Below are 22,574 nucleotides of genomic sequence, written 5' to 3'. Positions count from 1 at the left end.
AACAAACAAATAACCCCCCCAAGACCCATCACAGCACAGAAACATAACCCCCCCCAGCCCAAAACCATGCTGTAAAAACACCCAGAGCAGTTTTTAAAAAGCAGAGAACAGCACCTTACCTTACCAGGCAGCCTCCTCCGATCCCATACTCTCTAACTGCTGGGGCGAAAGAGCTACAAAGAAGCAGCCTTGTCGCCACCTACAGTTAGAAATTTGAATTTCCCATCTTTTTTCCCTGCCTTTTTCTGTTCTTAAGTGGAAGCTCCAGTCGCAAGTAGAAGCAAAATTTTGCGGCCGGAGCTGGTCGTAACTCGAAATCGTCGTAGGTAGGGATGTTCGTAAATCGAGGCACTACTGTAGTACTAAAGGCCCAGTCAGAATAGCATAGCATACATATTTGAACAATGTGAATGTAAAGTACTATCATTCAAGTTCAATTATCTGCAAATATTCACTTTTTATAGATTTTGAACTGGAACAAGCAATCGAATCTGTAAGACATAAACTCAGCTTAGATATTTCTTTTGTTTTAAACCACACATGGAGATTTATGTAATTATAAGACAGGCCCTCTGTCTCTCTTATGGGCACTGTCTCAATTTTCAGATTTTCCAAATTGTTTCCAAAATGCTTAAAACAACAACATCCTCATGATTTGAAGCTACCCTTCCAGCTTTGGAAAAATGGAGCATCAAGTGACTATCACACAAACATGCCTGCTTACAGGTACTTACAGATTGTTTTACAACATCGGCCCATTCAGGAGCGACTCCATATTCAGAATTCTCTTTCAGGAATCTGCACAGATCTTTCAGTGGGGGAGCAAACGCACCTCCTACCTAAAACATAAGAAACAAAAAAGCATTTATCAGCTCATTTCATGGACAGAACACTCAGTTTACATACACAGCTAAGGAACATAAGCTATCAACTGGTTTTTAGATGTACTTAATGTAAACTGGTTTAAGTATACAGTACACTGGTTTTAGTATTCAGTTTATAGTTATGCTGGCAAAATAGGGCACACTGAGATAATACAGTAGGACCCCCTTATCCACGGGATTATTATCCACTGATTCACTTATCCACAGTCTGAAAATATTAAAAGTATTAAAACAAACAAACAAATAAAATCCAGAAAAAAACAAGACCCTATTTTCACATCTATTACCAAAACTGGCAACTAGAGGGAGCCAGAGATTGTGTTATGAATACTTGTTAATGAAGACTACATAGCATGATCTCTGGTACTCCCAAGTAGCCAGTTTTGGTAATGGATGTGAAACTATTTTTTTTCTGGTTGTTTCCCATTTACCATGCTATATATAGTGTTTTCTATTATTCACAGTTTTCAGTATCAATGGAACCAGTCCCCAGCAGATATGGGAGCCCTACAGTACTCTCTGAGCAACAAAAATGACAGTACTCACCTTTCTAGCATTTCTCCTATTGATCAGTTGAACACGTTCTTCCCCCGTAAGGCTATTAATGTCCAGCTTATTAGGATTGCGGCACCGGTGCCTTTTTTGTTTGGGTCTCCCCTCGTGAAGCTGCATTTTCTATATCAGGAATTGATTTTTTTAAAAAAAAGTAATTTTAAAATATTATTAAGACGACTTACAAATTACATATCCATGCTTCCAAGATCGCAATATTAGGCACATGAACCTACAATGAAATCCCATTCAATTCAATGGGATTAGGACTTACATCTGGGCATACACTTTATTATTTTGCATTATATCCCACAATGCTTTCAACGTTGTCAGACAATGCTAAAATTTTCAGCATATATAAGGCAAAAGCGATCGCATTGCGATGTTTCCTAAGCGTTTTTTTCGCTTTGCGATGATCGGTTCCCTGTTTTGCTTACCGATCATCGCAAAGCGATGATTTTTTAACAGCTGATTGGCGGTTCCAAAATGGCCGTTGGGTAAAAAAAATGGCCGCCCGCTGTGTTTTCGCGCGGATTCCTCGCTTTAGAGGCAGCAAAAATGGCCGCTGTATGGAGGATCTTTGCTTTAAGGTTAGTTCTTTGCCCATAGGAACGCATTAAACAGGTTTAAATGCGTTTCTATGGGCTTTTTAAAATCGCATAGCAACGAAATCACTTAGCAGCGATTTTTGCTGCACCGATTAACACACACCCACACACACACACTCTCCATACAGTACTTACAGGAATAAAAGCCCCTAAATCTTCAACATATCCAGGATGTTCGTTAAGCCATTTTTCCAAATCTTTTCTTTTGGGAGCATCATCACCTGCAAGTCTGGTTCCATCTTTCAAGTTAATAACTGGAACTGGACTTTCTGCATCACACAGGCCTTGAGCTTGTACATACGGAAGGGCTAGGTTCATTCCCGGAGCAATCTGAGGGGCATTAATGCCATGACAAACCTGCCAAAACATAATTGCAATGAGAAATACTTGCAGAAATCAAATTAAACAGGAGTCTTGTCAGGGTGGGGTGAAAATCACAGTGTATGTTTTGGAGTCAATGCCAAAAATACTACAGAGAAACCTATGAATGAAGGTAGCAAGGCACCAGAGCTCTCAAACATAAGGAGGTGTGCACTGAAACAATTTATCTCCTCTGAGTAACAAACTTACATGGTTAGGTGCTTTGTTTTGGTTCATAAACAAAGTATCAACTCCTTCCACATTCCTTCTCCTTCCTCTCCTCTTTTTTAATACAGGCTGGTCATCAACTATTACTCCATTTGCACTCGCTGTTGATTGGGTGGAAGTTCCTAATCAAACAAAGAGTCCCGGAAGATTAATAACTGATGCTTCTATCTGAATGCTTATGTCCATTTGGAAAAAAAAAACAAAAACAAGATGTCCACAAAATAAGTCAAACTTCTAGACAAAGCACCGAACAAAACTAAAATTCGGAGCAATAAGGCAGAGCAGAGGTGCACAACCCAAAGGATGTGTAGTCTGTTTCCATCAGTCTCCTCTCAGCTCACTGCTGCTGCTACGGCTACCCAGCTCATTCTCTTTCTTAAAAGACTTCTGACTCGGCCTTATGACGCTATTACCTTCCTGCTCAGTATGGCTGAAATCCTGTTGCTAAGTCCAGTTATTCGCACCTAGAATAGGCCCACTCAATCAGTGGGGATTTGGTGAGTCAACTCCTCTGTAAATTCGACGGCTTCTACGAGCCTACTCTATTTGCATGTTACTATGCTAAGCGATGGGATTTCTGCCTGTGTGTCTGAACTGCATAAGATCAGACTGCGCGCACAAGCTCATCCGACTCAATGCTCTTTCATACGAAAGCGTCTGCTGCAAAGAGAAAACTGGCACAAAGAAGAAGGGCAGGGTAGTCTGCTCCCTTCCCATGTCATTTTGCAAGTGCAGGGTTTTTGTTGATGGACAGGTTAGCAGGCAGTCAACCAACCCATCCATCTATGTTCTGAAGTAACACGGCACTCCACATCTGTAAAAACCCGGGGAGAGAGAAAAAAAAACCTGAGAAATGGGAATGTCAACCTATAGTAAATAGGTTTCGAATGCTTACCTGATTCTGGCAGAGACTTTGGAAAATTCGCAAGGCAGGTCTCTGACGCATTCTGGAGTTCGTGTAGCCTGGCAAGGTACTGCTGCTGTCCTAATGTACCATCTTCAGGTTCAAATGGCCTTTTCTGACAAAGCCCCTGTTTCTGAAAAATCAATTTCAAACCACCTTCCTGTTGAATAAGCACAAAGGTTAGAAGATTTCTTTGGGAAGAAAAATTAATTTCACGGTTCAGGATTTTCATTTCAGGAATTTAATTCAAGAACAACTGACTTGTCACTATCCTCCCTCGACGTTACTACTGTCACTTAATTCGTATTTGCAGTACTGCATTTGACTACTGTAGATATATACACGTCAATATCAAATGTAATAAAGACATTTGAATATTTTTATAAATACATATTTAAAGGTAAGTATGCAGATATCTAGCGACCAATTATTAGGAAAAAGCTGGCATTGGTCAGTATAATAATCTACCTTCCGTGTCTAGTTCTAGGGAATTCTGGACATGAGGAGGTTTTATTATTCCGATTGTTCATCAGGAGAATTCACAATGATGGCCATTTAAAATCTCCTACTTTCAGACGTTAGGGGAACTCAGAAGAGCCACACCAACTGGAAGGTAATCACAGTACTACAGGTAGCGCAAGAAAGGCCATTTTGGAAAGCATCTCACCAGCAAAGCTTCAAAAGATCAAGAAAGATACGATTCTATTGGTAGTTTCTGAAAATGAGCATTTGAAATGCCCACAATAAAAATGCCTCACAGAAACTGCTCAAAAATTGCCCGTGAATGTGTGCATGAAGGGAGCAAGAATGAGAGCAGGCAGCTACTTATAAGTAAAGCATGCTGCACACCGCAATCATAATCAGGTCCTAGGGCAATAAAAATAAACATACGTCATTGATTTTCACTGTAAACTCCTTTTCCCGTACATGCGTCTTCACCTTTGACATCTGTGGTGACTGATCATTTTCTTCTTTAACATCTGCGTTGGGAGGGGTTGGTACACTGGGCTCACTGTACTCTGCAGCAGCACCTGGACTGTCTAGAAGCTTGGTGGTATAGAAGGAAGCTACAGTATTGCTGTCGTAACCTCTCCTTGCAGAAGGCCATTTACCTTTCAAGACTGTTTGACAAATACTATCCAGGCGGTTAATGATAACTCGATCCTAGAATAAACAGATTGAAGTCACTAAGATTTCTTCCCAGCCATGACAGCAAGTTTATTATATGCTAACTAGTCAATAATTTTGCAAAGAAACCAGTATAAACCTCACACAGTTGGTGTGTTAACTTACCTTGGGCCAGTAGGAAGCCGCCAACATATAGCCACCATGTAAAATACAGTTAGAATTTGGTGTTCCATTATTCATTTGGAAACTGTCCTGGGTTTCATCCTGCACAGTACTTAGGGAAGCTACACTCTCTTCATCATATGCTTTTAAGTGAGGAGTTCCTTCTGCTGAAATAAAATAAAGTAATTTGAACGTCCACTTCTGCAACCAGGTGGTTGGATATACAGTATAAAAATTTGACTCCTGCAAAAATCTGAACACACACACACTTTTCAAATGCAAATATTCTAAGCCAAGATAATACCCTTTCTAATGATAATTTAGATTGTTTATGAACATGGTACTTTATGAATGAGAAATGACAGCACATAAAATGCACAGGCCCTGATGTATAAGGTATTCAACTAAGTATATCATCTTCCCACTTGAGAGGAACTGGAGTGCGAAGAAATGATAGGACAACAATTCCAAAGTAATCCTCAAATGAAAAACAACCCACTAAAACAGTAAGGTCCAGGGATTATATTATGGGGTATACAGAGGTAACAGCCGTATCTTAAAACAAGAGCAGATGAAAGGCAAATTGTCTGCCTTGGGACCATCCACATATCACACAGATTGATAAAAACTGCAACCCCCCCCCCCCAAAAAAAAAACCCAGGAAATGGCTAAAAATTACTTCATTGTGGGGATTCAACCTTTTATTTTGTAAAAGGAGAATTTAGCAGAGAGCTGGAGAGGACACAAAACCAGCTTTGGAATGCGAGAGAATTAATGGCAAAGGATTCTAAACCCAGGCACAATAGAGAAACAATAGAGAAACCAGGAATACTGAAACACCCCAACCCATTCATTTTAAAGGAACTGAAGGAAAGCAAATGGGGCCAGTGACTGGTTCCATCTACGGCAGTGGTCAGTAATTTCCATGGGGTAAGGCCTACTTTTCAGGTCACCTGACTTCTTGAAGGCCATAATCCCGAAGGAGTTGTGTCCTAAGTGGAAAGAGGTATGGCCTAAAAAGCCGATGTGGAGCTTGATAGCTTTTTAAAACGAAAAACATAGCTTGAACAGGCAACAATAGATACAAATCATTACAATGAAGTTTCTTAAAAGAAGCCCATTCAGATTTTAATGATCATACAGCAATTTCTTAGCATTAAAATGAAATCACCTTCAAACTACTCATCAAAATCAGGATGGGGAGGACCCATACTTGAGACAGTGAACAAAGAACAGAAACTGAGGTAACTTAGCCAAGAAAGGAGGAGCCAAAAAATACTCTGTTCTCGGCAAAGGCAGGAAAACAAAACTGAAAGCGGGGGGTTGCCAGAGCTGCTTTGGTCACATCATTCCTGTCGCTGACAGATGATGATGGACAGAAATCACATTGTGGGGATTCCTCCTCTGTACCAGCAAATGCTTGGTAGGTATTAAAAAGCAGAATCATTCCTCAAGCTACTCAGATTCAGTGAATTCTAATACACTGCACATCACAACAGCAGCAGCTACGTGGGAGGCTATAATCCATGGAACACTCCAAGTTCCAAGATCATTGAGAGAAATCTACCAAAAATATCACAACAGGAAATTCTTCCACGACGCTGTTGGAAGGCTTGACGAACAGAATTGCTGGCCAAGTGTTGGAACAAATTTACAATAAATGAGTACCCTAATTCCATTAGCACACAGTTACAAAACAAAAAGATCAGCGAAGTGTTTCCAGCTTCATTAAGAGAAGCAATGTATTAGGTGGTTTCCAGCTGAATGCTGGCAGACAAGCATGCTGCTGATTTGAGGTGGCAGATTTAAAACTTCCAGACTCTTTTGGGGGGTCTTACACAGCCACACTTTGTCCACTACTATTCTAGGCCAAAAAAAAAAAAAAAAACCCACACACACACACTTGAATGGGAAAAATATATTCTGATACAGCCTTTGGTGACAGCTCTCTGGAGTCACCCTTCTACTGGTCTTAGTTTTCCAGGTCTCGCTTGGAATGATATTGTTTCTCTAATCGGCCACTTTCTATTTCTCAAAAGATTTGTTCTCTCAAGCAAGGGAAAGGTACTTTATGTCAACTTTTAGACAGAAGCAATGGAAAACCAGAACTTTTTAACTTACGTCTCTTTTGTGCCTCTTCCTCATCACTATCGCTCTCTTCTGATGAAGACGAAGATGATGACGATGACGAAGAAGAGGAAGAGGACGATGACGATGATGCAGAAGAACAAGAAGAGGAGGATGAAGAGCTGGATCCTGATCTGGAACGTGAGCAAGAGGAAGATGAGGATGACGAAGACGAAGAGGATCTGGAAGAACAGGACGATCTGTCGGAATCAGAGTCGGAATCGGAGCTGGATTCCGATCCTCTCTTGATTGGCCTCTGTTTTTTGGAAGCAGCATTGGGAGTTAGTGGTTCTGTCCTTGCCGCAACCATACGCCGATCATTATCAGCCTTCACCACCGGTTTGTGGTCCATTGGTTGTGATGCTGTGCCATTCTTTGGGCTCAAAGGTTCAGTCTTTACTCCTGTCCGCACATCCTCAGTAGACATAGACTCTTCTCCCGAAGAATGGGCTTCTTCCTTATGGTTCTCATTCTTAAGTTTTGTATCCTCAAGTGTGCTTCCTTTAATATCTATCAGTCTTGTCTGAGGCGTGAGAGGAGGAGCAGACAGCGCCATCTGATACTGGTGCAGGAGTGGAGTAGGAGCCCTTGAAAGTGCAACTTTATTGTGACTGTAGTTCCTCTGGGCTGACATAAAGGAAAGTTCAGGATCTCGAAGGATGTGGTAATCTGTCCTGCTAACCCCATGTTTTGCAGCTCCAATGAGTAAATCCCAGTCGTGTGTCCCACACTCCCACCAGAGAGGCAAGTCTGGGTTTGGCTGACAAAGTTTTAACCGTTCAAATACTTGTGGATGACGGACAGCCTGTTCTCGTACCTTCCTGAGAAGTTCAATTCGATACAAGGTTCGAGATGCACGTTCCTCTGTGATTGGTTGGATGAAAATATTTGGGTCCACAAGTTCTGTACAGGAAAACACAGAAAAAGAATCTGCAACTTTCAGGACTGGAATTTCTAAGGTAAATTAGAAGCTCAGAAAAGAGTAAAATAAATCAAGTGTTGCTCTTCTCTAAAAATACTTTTTCCTAACCCCTCATTCAAAAAAATATTCTGGTTAGTTAGTTATGGTTTTAGGAAATTAAGAGCTAAATATTATGACTGTTCTGTGTGTATGTATGAAAATTAATTTAAGGATATTTCTCTGTCAGCATGGCTAAGAACAATAGCATCCTCTGCACATGAAAACCCCCAGTGGAGAGAAATGGGCTCTTTATGACTCCTCCCTCATACGAAGAACCCATTTAATTAGAAATCTCATAATCTATTTTTTAAAGCTTTTGTTCCATTTAAATGTTCTTTTTTCACAGCAGAAAAACATCAGGTATCACAAGTCACCCACCATCTTTTGAAGGGAGGCGACAGACTCTTCTGCACATGGCCATGAAGGCATAAAAGTACTTCTCTAAACTCTCATCCGTTTTCTTATGTAGTCTAGCCATAGCTCTAAATTTTGTCCAGTCAAATTGGGCTCTGTCAGGATCAAACACTACTCCAAAAGTTGAAACCACTCTGTAGAAATCAGCTTCTTCTCTTCTTGTCCATCTAGATTGAGAACCAAGAAGGAAAATAATCATAATTAAGTAATTTCTTCCAAAAAAAAAATCCAAATCAGGGATGATGAGAAAGAAATCTAATTAGATCACGTGATCTACAAAAGTAAAGCATTTAAACACAGACCTTTGTTGTCTTTCAATTTTGGCAGCCATTTTTGGATTCAAAGCAGCTTCTTCATATGGAGTCTGCATCACACAGGTTTGAACTGGAAATGCAGGTTGAATTTGCTGGGTTTGCCTGTTTTTACTGGTACGCTGGTACGCTGTTATTAGGCGACGCAAACGCGTTGTTAGGGCAGACTGCGTTGGCCAATAAAGCTTGTCCCCTTCAGTCATATGACCATCTAGAAATTAAAAAACAACAATACTCGTTTGCTGGATTTTACACAAAAGCAAGTGCAAACTCCCTCTGTTTCAAAATAATAATACACACACTACAATAATTAAACATCATAATCATTACCTCCATCTGCTATTATGAGATCTCCCGGTGATGATACATCATCCTGAGAAACAAATTAAAACAAAAATCTAGAATGAACAGAAGCATGATTCAGACGCAGTATAAGCCACCCATCTTGGAGATGACTAAAAGCTCTAATAATAGTGACAACTCATCTGAAATATGGATTCCTAACAACTCCCTTTTTAAAAATTAAGATGCTTCAAATCTCTTTGTAGGGGGAAAAAGCATCATCACATTTCTAAGTGTAGGAATAAAGTGATAAATTAATGACTATGTGAGAATTCATTACCTCCATATCGTCTTTAAACATTGCTGGGGTTGGTTTGTACTCCGGATCTTCTACATCCCTGAAAAAACACACAGTGTGGACATGCTAATAAAATATGTGTAGTTTTCTATGCAATGCTTTGCCTACAATAACAGCAATAGGTAAAAAAGTCCTTTGTCAGAAGAAACAATCACTAAAAAGAATATACATTCTAGTTGTGATCACTTGCTGTATTTCTCAAATATGAATATTGACACTTTACCCACCAAATATAGGCATTTCATTTTTCATCTAAGAAAAACAAACTGTTTTAGTCTGTACATTAATTATCAGACTCTGCATCAATGTTTAAATCATAGATATTTCATGTTTTCTGTTCCTTTTCTTAAAAAGGGTGGGTGGGGATAGGTCAGGAAAAGAAGAGTGAAGATCGACGTTGTCCAGGACACAAACCCCCTTGGTTTTTTTCACACTTAATCTCAGAAACTGCCAGATCATGGCAATAGGCATCAGATCTTATTATGGAAGTACAGTATTTTAAAGACCTGTCCTCTGTATCTCACGGAACACTTCTAAAACACATACAATGTGAGAAATGGATGCACTGCTGAATGAAACAACCGTATGAACCTTGACTGTGCAGAACACAAGCCCTTCCAGTTATTTCTGGGACTGCAACTCTCAACTCTCCTCAGAAACACGAGAATTAATGACTGATCTGGCAACTATCACCCACGCCTAGTGGGCATAAGAGATGGGACATTTGTATTTGTATCCTAAGTGATAGGAATAAAGATATCACTTGGGATATTGGGAGAAACCCGGGCCACAGAACTCAATGGGGAGTGCGTCCCTGGAGATACACCAAAAAGCAGGAAGCATGAACAATAAGGTCTTTGTTCCTTCTTTTCTGTTCATCCAGAACAACTCTCTCATTTTGTCTGCTGCTTCCTGTGTGACTTGACCCCTAATGCGCTGCCTGAAAAGCCTTCTGCACTGCATGCATCTCCCAGGTACTTATGGAGAGGACCTTCTCCCACAGAGACTGCTTTCCTTAGAAAGATTATCAATATGAACTCCCCACCCACTGGAAGATCTTCCCATGGTTAGTGGCCAGATGTACACAACTATTTAAGAAACATGTAAAGTGGTATCAAATTTAAATTAACGACTGACTGATTTATAGATTTAAATGATAGTTTAAACTGCTTTGATTTCAGTCAATTAATTTTTATTAAAGGGAGAAACTTTGGAGAGTTTGCACCCTTTTATCTTGACCGTATGCATCCTAACATTCAGTGATATAACTTTGGTATCTCTTTCACAGTGATATAAAAACAAACATACCCATCAATATAATCATTTGCTCTCTGTTCAGCGGCCACTGCTTTGTCATCAGGCTTTCCCACTCTTTCCAAGAAGCAGAGGGCAGCATCTGCTCTGATTGTGTTGTACTTTTCGTAACCTGAAAAAAACAAGTCAATATACTGCATTACCTCAGAAGGCTACCAACCTGTACATGACAAGCAAGTTATGCCATTCTTACTTACCGTGTTTAAAAACTCCTATTAATAGAGACTTATCAGCTTCTGTATCCCACCATTCTGCTGGCACCTCAGAATGATCTGGCTCGGGGACCCATAGATCAATCTCACTGAAATGTTGACCATAACGAAAATAATTAGTCTACACTTTGTAAGACACATTAGACAAGATACTGCCTTTTTAATTTCATGCATTCACCGGTGGTGGTGGGTGGGCAGTCTCTCTCAACAGGAAATTTATCAGTTAAAAGACTGCAGATCTTTTTAATAGTAAGCTCAGAATTTTGAATTATGACTTTATTTAAAATTTGGGGGGGGGGAACATGATGTATGGTTTACCTGGCATCAATCCCATCAAAAACCTTTTGGCATTCATTACCAATGACTTCTTGTTTCAAGTAATACAGCATTCTTACTCGAAGTAAGACCCTAAGCATGAACACATTGATCACAATTAATTACATGACATTAATTCAGACCATATTTTAGTTGAATTAGTTATTATTGTAATATGCAAAGCAGTGTTTTACCAAAAATTATCAACACATTTACAGCCAAACTGCCTTATGTGATTTTGGGCTGTTCTTTTCTTTTGAAATTTCTAAAATCAAATTTTATTTTTTAATTGTTAAATTGATATAGAAATCATATTAAGGTGAAGTTGGAAGGGGCCTACAAGGCCATCCATATCCCTTTTATGGTTTGCTATTATTATAAAATAGAGAGACAGAGTACACCTCTTACAACATACACATAACTATGTAAGTAAAGTAAAATTCCACTGAGACAATTCTGTATACTTAAGGGCTTGCATGTACCCAGTGGGATTAAAAAAAAACCTCAAACTCTCCTCATAAGGTCAAATGCAGTTAATTTTCCTAAACTATTACAGTAGTTATTTATACAGCTACTTACTTGTTGCAGTGGTGTTTTATGTGTTTTTTATAGCCATCATCTTGCAACAAATGCTCTGGATTATACTTTCGTAGCCATTCTGCTTTATGTATATCAAATGTGCTGGCTTGCGTCTTAACTTTCTTTCCTTTTCGACCCCGTGGGACTGGGGCTGACAAACCTACATAATATAAACATACAGTGCAACAATTACATGATGAGATGATAGATTTTCTTACCATATTTACAACTGTTAACATCCTACATGCACCACTTTACTAAATTCAATTCCAGATAAAGTCTTCTTCTGAAGTATAATGCTTGCATTTCAAAGAAACAAGGAGATCTTTAGCTTTTAACAGCTTTGCTTTTAAAGTTGGCTGGATAGCTCAGTAAGATGGGTTTCTGGCTGTGGAACCAGACGTTGGGAGCTTGAATGCCTACTGCATCCCAGAAGAGCCAGATTATGTGGCCTTGGGCAAACTGCATGGATCCTGGATGCCCTCAGAAGAAGGGAATGGTAGACTCCTTCTGATTACTCTTTACCTAGAAAGCCCTCAAAAGGGTCAATATAAGTCAGAATTGACTTGGTGGTACACAATAGTTATATTTAAATCATTACATATAGTTTCATAATTTTTCTCCTCTTTCCTTGAGGTAAAGCAAGCATGATTTCAAATTGTGTGTGTGTGTGTTATTTCATTATTTTCTTTCTAGTTATTAGTCACCAGATTTCCTCCTCCAGTTACTATTTTCTCTCACAAGACCCTAAAGTGATGTCCATCTGACGTCACCAACAAGGGATCAGAAGTACTTGTATGGGATCTTACTGCCACTGAATTTTATGAAGCATAATTAGCTTGTACTATCTTCTGAGAGCACCTTTAATTTCCTCACCAATTAACCCAGCTACAGCAAACACTGGCACACTCAGGATCCTTACCTAGATGATTCTGTAGCTCTCGAGTTTGCCCATCCTCAGTTGGTGTAATTAGGTCCCATATGAAACTTTTAATCTTTTCATCTCCTCTGTAATGAACAAGGCAATATGCTAGGAGAGCTCGGCAAATTATCTCCACATCCTGCTCATTCAGTTGTCTCTTGAAGCGCCCATGTGATAAAATCTCTCTCCAACGACCCCACCTGGTTAAGATTTAACACACATCAATATTTAAATCAAAACCCCTGTAGTTGTATACTGCTTTTCAAGAATTCAATGGCCAATGTGTCAACTGTGCTTTCTCTGATGCAACAACACTTTCTGGGTTTCGTTCATTTATTAAAGTTTTAGGGCATCTGCACATTGTGGGATCCAACTCAAGGCAGCATTATTAGGACTCAGGGAGAATGAATGTGGCAATCCTAAAAAGCCACCGCTATCCCATCCTACCTCGTCTTTTTCTCTTCACCAAAACACCTGAAGTAGTTAGCAATGCTGATAACCTGCTTCAATCATATGCCAGAATGAAATGTTTTCTTACTCTCTGTACCTCAAGTTCTTTTTCTCCACCACAAGCTTAAAAGGAAAGACACTATTTCTATAAAAATAAAATAGATTTGGTACCTCATACATTTCTCCACAGCCAAAAGTGATCTAACTGGTCTAAGCATTCCCAAGGCTGAGAGTAATTTTGCTGTTTTAATTACTAATCTAATACATACTACAACAAATGTTGTTATATATTACCATATTTTTTTTAAAGTAATTCCCAGAGAGCTTTGAGGCATCTTAAAGACTAATAACCTTTATTTGGAATATGTTTCTACGAATCACTTCTTCTTCAGATACAATAATCTGAATCAGGGGCATCAGAACAAGTGGGCTATACTCTCATGTCAGCGACACACACAAAAAAGTTATTAATGCCACCTATGCAGCTTTAAGCAAACTGCACTAATGCAAAAGGAGGAATGGTTAAACCACTTCTGAGCAAATAGAAAACCTTGGATGGTTGCCATAAGTTGCAATCAACTTGACAGCACATCATCATTATTAATAACAATCATCAGCAAGGTGCCACAAGACTCTTGGTTGGTTTTGCGTCAACCGATCAGTATGGCTACACCACTAGACATTTAAAATAAATATGCTCTCTACTCTGCAAAACATAGTTTTCCATCAACAAATACATAACCTAACATAAATCTGATCTTAAGATTTCCTGTAATGTAAACGACATTCTTTCACAATTTTGTTCCATTGTCATGAATACCTGCTTTGTAAGAGTACTGCAGTGTAGTTAGTAAACTAGTGAGACAACAGCTAAGCAGAAAAGGCACATTTTTCTCATTTCAGTCCAGAATAACAAAAAGCTTTATTTTTTACCCATAAACTAGCAGATTTTTCTCCACCCTAAAGCATTCTGTTCTTCCATATCCATTGGCGCGATCGTAAGGCCTGCGAAGTTTTGGTTTATCATCCCCTTCGCTTTCAATGTCTGATAACTCAGCGAGTTCATCCTTTGTGGCACTGAAAGGCCTTGTCTGCTTTCGGATTCTGGGAGTGTCAATAACCAGGCTATTCTGTGAAACAGAACACATATTTCGGAACATATATGTTGTGAAAAGTTTAAAAAAAATCAATAAAAGCAGCCAGGAGGCTACAAATACTCTTCTGGATCTTTGGCTATAGAAGCAGACTACGAGTAGCAGGCAAGAGAGAAGACTCTTGCACCCCCATATTGTGCATGTCTAAGGCAAGTGAAGGAGGAGGCAAATGGACAGGGCAGGCCATTGCGTAGGGAAAAACTCAAAGTCTTTTTCCCTTGAGTTACAAAAAGTACGTAGAAGATTATGGCCATCTGATGGCTTTGGCTTCAAATGACAAAGGCAGGCATTTTCAATATATCACATCCAACTTTTCTAGTCCCACAATTATCAATAAACCAAGGTTTGTGGTCTCTTTATGTCACGTCCCCCCTTGGACATCACACAGTTCCAAGATATTTCTAACGGAATAAGAATTTTATACAGAAAAAAATGCTACATTACTGCATCATTAACATACAATATATCAAGCAGCATCTACCCATTTAGAGTTGGAAAAAAATTTGTTAGGATACTGCCATTAAAAAAAAGCTTATGTAGTAATTAGGACTGGGCCAGCAAAGTTATTACTATGGCAAGCTTCACGGCACAGCTACTACTACATTAAACTACAAATTACTCAAAAAGCTGGCTACAACCACTAGAGCAACTTCCAGGAGTTGGAAGATCAAACACTTTCACCCATGGACCTTGGACTGCCACTCCTCCTTTTGCAGCCCTTACACAAAAAGATTTTTGTTTCATTTTTCAAGATTAAAAAGCTCACTCACCACCCTTTCACAGCAAAATAATGGGAGGGTGCTGACAATTTTTCCCCCAGGACTCCTTAGAGGCTGCAAGCAGACCTTCTGAATGACCCATATGTTCTTTCAATAATGGAAGGTTGTGTGGCCCTGGAGCACTGTATGTGGCCCACGGCCTTTACTTTGCCTATTCTTGAAATAAAGTGATGGACACCCAACCTGCAAGTTTTAGTGCAAATATATAGATACTTACTCTACCACTGATGGTGTCTATGTCTATTTCTGCCTTTTTGGCCCACTTCTGCCAGAAGTTGGGATCATCTAAGGAAATGTCTGTCCTATTTCCAGATGCAACAAAACTAGCCTGTAAGAACATAATATAAAAGAGTTACTAACACATCAGTTCGATTTACGGTATGACAAACTAGATGTTACCCTAACTCCAACACCGGAACAAATCCACCACATACATGCCAATTTGATCTGAAGTAGAAAAAAACAAGGATCCCGCAGTGGGACTCCACCTCCCTCCACGCATGCTCCTTTGGTTCCGATTGTGACAGAACCCTACACACATGGGGGGCGAAGTTGTACGCACATGCAGGGGAGAAATTGAGTACACGAGAGGCGGAACCCCGCCCAGCAGGCCTGAAAATTAGAGGGTATGCTGAGAAACAGCCACACCAATGTAAGTAAATACTCCTGATCTATTCAGCAAGGAGGGGGGGATACTAATAAGTGAAAAATCAGTGAGTAGTTATGGCAAAGTCCCTTGCAGGGTAATTCTAAAAATTATTAAAATTTTCCAAGGTTTTGCGAATAAGAAAAAAAAGGCACCTTTTCTACCTGCACAGAAATCAACTTATAACTACCTTAGCAAAAGTAGAACCCCTTCCTTCAGATTCAATTGTGATCGTTTTTGTACGACGCTGCAATATTTGATCTATATCTTCTTCACAGAATTTAGAGCCTTCATCTTCTTCATCCATAATGGCACCATATGCACCTCTTCGAAGCAAATCCTCAATTTCTTTTTTGGAAAGTTGTTGGATCTGTATAAATAAGAGTGCGATGTTACAAGAACCTTTTTAAAAAACTCAGCAGAAAGACATGAATGTGCTATAGCTGTGTATTTCATTTTAATTTTGTCCTCACCTAAGGAGAACTCATGCTTGGTTAGTGATATGCAGTATTTAATATAAAGCCACTGATTTTATAGAAATATTCCAAAAGATTATAATTATATTATTCCATATCATTTTAATATGGAATTTGTTTTGTTATCACATTAATATTAACATCTGTGTTTCTTTATTTTAGATGGATGTTTATATATTTTCACATGGTCAAAGGTTCCCCAGCTATATTTTGTTGTGCTTTCCTTCAGTTCACACAACCAACCAGCACAATTCTAAGTCACAAATGAGATTCTGTCTCACCTATCACTAGCTTTCCTACTTGAATAAAATGAATAATATCCTATAGGTTTAATGAGAAAACAGATGTTAAAAAAACTGGGCAAAACTTTACTATCGTACTCTTCCTAAATTTTGAATTTTCTTCTTCTTCTTTAGGATAAAGACCACAAAAATAATAATCATATGGCTTTTTACTGTTTCCAGATTTCTATTTCTTGTAAGAAAAAGGGGAAGGGGCAGAAAGGAGAGGAATGGTACATACACCACCAACACTATTTTCTCTTCCGCTCATGCTCTGTAAGACAGCTTTATCGAGGCCAAGCTTCAGACTCGCTCTGTCAAACATTTCTCTTTCATACGAATTCCTAGTTATCAGTCTGTAGACTTTCACTGCTTTGTTTTGACCGATCCTATGGCATCGAGCTTGGGCCTGAAAAAAAAAAAAGACACAAAGATTCATCAGATATCTCATCAAGCAGAAATACTGTAATGGCAGGCCCATATAGAAAGAGTCCAGAAGCCCTAATTAAATTGACTTTTCAAAGAGCCAAATACAGCTAATAGATATAGCTACATCAGTGAAATATTTGCATAGTTGAAACATGTCAAGCTTTCCTAGAAAGAGCTGCACAGAAAATTTAAATTAATGTCAAACGAGGCAAGCTAATTGTGCTTTTTAAAAACACTTTTCTATATTGTATGCTAGAGTTCCGCAATTTTGCTTGCCAAATGCTCCGACAGTTTCTGGCACGTCTGGAAAACTTTAGGCTTCCTCCCAATCCTGAACTGCAGAAGGATAGATTTATCTCTGCTCTGGGTTTGACAATAAATCAGAGTAGTTAGCAAGAACACAGACAGGCCTGCATAAACTGCTTCCTCTCCTATAGCCTGTAAAGAAGAGGCTTTCTTTCCTTTGCATTTGCAAAGACAAGGATGCATGCTCGACATACCCTCTAAGGTGCGCATGTGCACAGAGCCCCACTGGCGTCACACAGCAGCAGATGGTGTTGATGCCCATTTACTTCCTGGCCACCCCACATGGGGTGAGGCTGCCGCAGAGTGCGACCAAAAATTAGAGGGAACATTGCCCATGCTGTATATCAGAAGGAGCATGGGAGGCCAGGGACAAGAAGAGCATTTTCTCATAGGAAAGGGAAACACTTCTAACCAACAGATATTTTTGATTAGCAATATAGGAGTGTTGAAGAGCGTGGGTCCTGCTTGATAGCTAATTTATTCAGTATCTATTTTAATTGCCCTACACGCATAAAACCTGATACAGCCTGAACCCATTGTAGCTCCTGAATGCCTCTTTTCTATGACTCATTCAGCCCACAAGAACATTGCTGCCATCCTGCTTGTTCACACCTGAGCCGGTGTAAATTAAACAGGCTCATGTACAGGCATCCTGTATACATTTCTACCTCAATGCAGAAGGTTTATTCAGCAAAATAAATTTACCTGCAAATCATTCTGAGGATTCCAGTCAGAATCAAAAATTATACAAGTATCGGCTGCAGTTAAGTTAATGCCCAGTCCTCCAGCTCTGGTACACAGAAGGAAAACAAACCGATCCGAGTCTGGCTTGCTAAATCTGTCAATGGCAGCCTGGCGTAAGTTTCCTCTTACTCGTCCATCAATTCGCTCATACAGATACCTTTGAAGTGAAAACAGGAAGTGACCAAAATAAGGCCTCTATCAGAATTTAATTACTTCTGAGAATTGTAACAGTCATCGCAATGTGCTACACTACTTTGACAGACCCTATAGTATTATTCTCATGATCTGAAGTAGTTCCACACACAATTTTACAAACATCAAAGTATCTCCAAACAACATCCAACTGAACGCATATATATACCCAGCAAATTTCCCCAACAATTACTACAGGATGTGAAGGCACAATTCTATAAAAGTGAGTGAAGCCTCATTCCACCTCAAAAATATTTCAGAATACCTTCCTTGGAGCTTAAAGATTCAAAACCTATGTATATGTATTAATTTGCACACATATACATTCTGTGCTTTTGGAGCAACTCAATTGTTGTGGTACTCTCTCTGTGATATATTCCAGTCTAAAATGTACACTTCCACAAAACTGACAGTTACCCCAATTTTTAACCCCTTCAATTACCCCCTTCAGTTATTCCTCCAAATGTTCAGAAAATAACTGAGAGCAAAAGTAGATGTTTCTCCATTGACCAGTATCTCATGGCATGGTAACCAGACTCCCTTTAGGAAATTATGTATTTTATTTTCAGTTATAATTTCGACGATGTAATTCATTAAAGCAATGCATAAATCGTTATATTGACAGCAATCCTATACACACCCATCCAGGAGTTAAGGCCCACTGAACTTAATGGGACTTCTGAGTATACACACAAAGAACTGCAGTATCAATAGTATACGTATGTATACTACCAAGATCCACTTCTTCCAGACTGTGAAGATAATAAAATCTTGTTCCATGCAGAGGTATGCAGTTAATAGTGTGATTTTTTTCTTTAATATGTTTTATGTCTGTGTATTTTATTGTGAACCACCCAGTAATGGGAAAGGTATATTAAACTGAAATAAATAAATAAATAAATAAATAAATAAATAAATAAATATGTAAATTCCTGCAAGATATAATGCCTAGCTGGTTCTGCTAATACACAAACAAAATAGTAGAATCTTTCTCTGTGTAGACGTGTGCTTTTTTCACTCACTCACTAGCCTCAAGTGCCATAAATTTCTTCCACACTAATTAACCATAGAACTGCTAACAGCACATAATCCAAGAGCCCACAGGCATTTGGCAGGGAGCCATTCTCCCACAGCTAGGCGTTTTGCAACATATTGTTATGTATCAGCTTTGACAATTCCATTCAGAGGGCAATGTCAAACAAGTTCACACTTCCAGAGCTTTTAAGCAGGGAACTCCATCTGCACTTGTCTTGCAGTATTGCTTAGGATGCGTTATGCCTCTTTAAGCAGACACAAAACTAAAAGCAGGCATGATTATTAAAGGCATTCACCTGTATATCTGGAGTGTGTCTCAGTTAATAAATTTCCAAATAAGCTACAAAATCCCATAAAATATCTGCAAGATAATATTCAATATATTGCCTAAAATCAGTATGCCACCATTTCAGACACATCCACTTTTAATCTTCCAAAATATGTGTCACAGCGTCCATTGCACAGGGCTTTATTCATATCACTAGCATACCTATCTGCAATACGATGATGATGATGATGATGATGATGATGATGATGATGATGATGATGATGATGATGATGATGATGATGATGATGATTATTATTATTATTATTATTATTATTATTATTATTATTATTATTATTATTATTATTATTATTATTAAATTTATATGCTGCCCACACTACCCAAAGGTCTCTGGGCGGCTTACAACATTTAAAATACAATAAAAATTCAGAACAATTAAAATACAATTAAAAAATTGCCATCGGACCCACAGCTAATATTATTTCAATTAAAAGCCTTCTGGAACAGGAAGGTTTTGACCTGGCACTGAAATGACATCAGCGTAGCAGCATACCTTTTATGTATAAGATAATCTTCAAGGATATCGAGGCAGCGAACCATCTGAGAGAAGATAAGCACCTTATGGCCCCCTGCTTTCATTTTTGGAAGAAGTTTATCGATAAGGACCAGTTTCCCAGCAGACTGGATCATTGCTTGCAGGTGGAAATCGGGAGCAGATGGACTGTAGGTCTCTCTAAATTCTCCTAAGATCTTTTCCTCAGCACCTGATTGATAACAAATATACTACAAAACATCTCCATTTTGCATTATTTTAAATACAGTCACATTTCACACGTCTGACCTATGCTGCACATTTATCATAATATGAAACCCTATGCAACAAATTCAATGTTTCTGAAAGAGATGTCCAGATTCTCGTTTAAGTTCAACCAGTACTCTTCGAAATTTTATACTAACGCTATCAATGTTACAGAACAACAGTTCGTACCATTATAAAGTATAGTAAATAAATATACAAAGGACAATTTCCTCTAAAATCTGATCAAACACAGTAAGCAGTATTTGCTCTTTATAGCTAGTTACTTGACTTCTTTATGAGGTTCATCCTACTTCTAACACTACCAAGGTGAGTGATGTTTATGAACATTAACAAAGACTGAAGTAGGTAAATGTTTTGAATTTACCTTTAATAAGATAGGGATGATTGCAGCATTTCCTGAGTTCCATCATAGTGTTAACTAAGTTGGGGACATTAGCTTGCCCAGCTCCTTTTGACAAAAATGCAAAGTTTTTCTCTAGAATAGCTCGATAATACTTCTTCTGGATATTTGTGAGCTCCACTTCAATAATAGTTTCTTCTTTGGGAGCTAACTTCTTTTCTACATCTTCTTTTAATCTTCTCAGCATCATTGGTTTCAGGATAGCTTGCAGCTTTTGTACCTATATGGAATTAAAAGTAAACAAACGAACAGCTAAAATGCCATTTAAATGAAACAGGCCATAAGTTACTGTATGCTTTTAGTATGGTTGAATGTGCGTTTGCTTAACTGTTACACCACAAACAGATTATGACATTTAAACAGTGACGCATGCCAAGACTAAAAAATCAGGCTACCTTTCATTCTAACACCTTCTGCAACTGTTACACTGCACTTTCACAGATTAACAATTTAGCTGTATTTAAGAAGAGTGGTCAGTGATTTCAGAAATTCAGGAAGAAGCCCTTGGGACACAGAACAGTTTCCTAAGTTAAGACCTGTGGGCAACACAGTTGCTTATCATAGATACAGACCAGAATGAAACATCCATTTGTTTATTCCACACTCTGCAGGAGATTTTGGCCATGCATTTCTGAAGCTCTTCAAAAGCTTTGTGGAGTAGTATTTTAAAAAAAATCCGAAGAAACACAGTGATAAATTAATACAAAGTAACCCTAGTCTTCCTGAAATCTTTTGATGCATTGTAAATAGCTCTTGGATCTTGGCAATATATTCAACCCACAAGTCAGGTTCTGCATTATGAAAGGGCAGATTTACAAAGATTCCTGCAAAGGTTTTTATGTATTATTCTCTTGGAATCACAGTGAATTGTAGCATTTTTTTTTGTGCTATTGACAAGAAGAATAAAAGTAGTAAGAAAAATCACTCCAGTCAACATTTGTTCAGACACCCACTACCTGATTTACTGTGACATGCTAAAGCTGGTCACCGTTACAAGATGAGCAACTTGTTCCGATTTTTGGATTAGAAAAGATTCTTTTTGAAAATAAACGTACGCTTTAAAGTACTTAAAAAGGCAATGTTCCAATTTTGACTGTGGGCCCTGAAACTCAATCTCTCAAAGAATCAAAATTGATGGTCAAATAGATTTTTCAAAAAAGTTTCAGTACCTGCTCCTCTGTTTTAAGGTCTCCAAATTCCTGCATGAATGTCGATTCTGCTGGAAAACGAAGAGGCTCGAGGAAATGAAGAAGGCTAAAAAGCTCTTCCACTGTGTTTTGAAGTGGGGTGCCTGTCAACAGCACTTTGTGCTCCTATGGGAGATATACACTTCGCATTATCCTCTAACATACTACAGATAGCCAAGTTATTTTCTATCTTGAAACATTCATGGAACATATAGCAATAGCACACACACGCATATAAATAAAAAGACAAATATAATTAATAACTTCTCATGACTTAAAAAAAATTAAATCAGATCTTAAAATTAATGGCCTAATTCCAATTCTTTATCCCACCTGGAGTAGAGTCACTGAATCAATGGGATTTTATATAGATTTCCACTGATTCAATGAATCTTCTCTAGATAGACTGAGGCTTATAAATTTTGTTATTGCTCTCAAAAGGATCTGGATTGAATATTACTGTAAATTATTTTTCCATTTAAAAAAGTAATTATTACAATGTATTTGCTAAGAATTCAATCAAGATAATAAATGACATGGTGCATGAATACATTTATAGGACAAGGTAAGGCAAGATGCATGCACGTGTTTCATGTGAGGTGTCAATGTAAAGGTACATGAAGACAAAGTAGTAAAACAAAGTTAACATTAAGCTGGTAGGAACGTGCACTGCTTTTGACTTGCAAGCTGCAAAATATTCTCAGATCTTTTGGCAAACAGGAAACTAATTACCGTATTTTTTGCACCATAAGACGCACTTTTCCCCCA

The 22,574-nt window shown here is 38.6% G+C and overlaps 1 protein-coding gene across 11 annotated transcripts in view; it reads right to left on the bottom strand.

The window, feature by feature from the left end:
- The window catches only part of CHD9 (chromodomain helicase DNA binding protein 9), a 71,257-nt gene that overhangs the window by 4,206 nt on the left and 44,477 nt on the right, over nt 1-22,574 (bottom strand). For 7 of the 11 annotated variants that reach the window (XM_072980463.2, XM_072980467.2, XM_078380454.1 and 4 more), the window contains 25 exons: nt 21,789-21,932; nt 20,584-20,839; nt 19,953-20,163; nt 17,848-18,043; nt 16,649-16,816; nt 15,841-16,020; nt 15,222-15,332; nt 14,005-14,201; nt 12,622-12,821; nt 11,700-11,859; nt 11,124-11,213; nt 10,791-10,894; nt 10,588-10,705; nt 9,262-9,319; nt 8,970-9,012; nt 8,631-8,850; nt 8,293-8,495; nt 6,948-7,856; nt 4,830-4,993; nt 4,428-4,700; nt 3,528-3,696; nt 2,615-2,754; nt 2,180-2,401; nt 1,431-1,559; nt 735-839 (listed from right to left, as the gene is read on the bottom strand). In XM_072980463.2, coding sequence (XP_072836564.2) covers nt 735-839; nt 1,431-1,559; nt 2,180-2,401; nt 2,615-2,754; nt 3,528-3,696; nt 4,428-4,700; nt 4,830-4,993; nt 6,948-7,856; nt 8,293-8,495; nt 8,631-8,850; nt 8,970-9,012; nt 9,262-9,319; nt 10,588-10,705; nt 10,791-10,894; nt 11,124-11,213; nt 11,700-11,859; nt 12,622-12,821; nt 14,005-14,201; nt 15,222-15,332; nt 15,841-16,020; nt 16,649-16,816; nt 17,848-18,043; nt 19,953-20,163; nt 20,584-20,839; nt 21,789-21,932 — 4,770 coding nt within the window. The remainder of the gene's footprint in view (nt 1-734; nt 840-1,430; nt 1,560-2,179; nt 2,402-2,614; nt 2,755-3,527; nt 3,697-4,427; nt 4,701-4,829; nt 4,994-6,947; nt 7,857-8,292; nt 8,496-8,630; nt 8,851-8,969; nt 9,013-9,261; nt 9,320-10,587; nt 10,706-10,790; nt 10,895-11,123; nt 11,214-11,699; nt 11,860-12,621; nt 12,822-14,004; nt 14,202-15,221; nt 15,333-15,840; nt 16,021-16,648; nt 16,817-17,847; nt 18,044-19,952; nt 20,164-20,583; nt 20,840-21,788; nt 21,933-22,574) is intronic. The other 4 variants (XM_072980465.2, XM_072980468.2, XM_072980464.2 and 1 more) reach the window with 3 other exon arrangements.

Source organism: Pogona vitticeps, chromosome 10 (assembly GCF_051106095.1).
Source record: "Pogona vitticeps strain Pit_001003342236 chromosome 10, PviZW2.1, whole genome shotgun sequence".
Taxonomy (NCBI): Eukaryota; Metazoa; Chordata; class Lepidosauria; order Squamata; family Agamidae; genus Pogona; species Pogona vitticeps.
The sequence above is the reverse complement of the archived record's forward strand: the minus strand, read 5'-3'. Positions and strand labels throughout refer to the sequence as shown.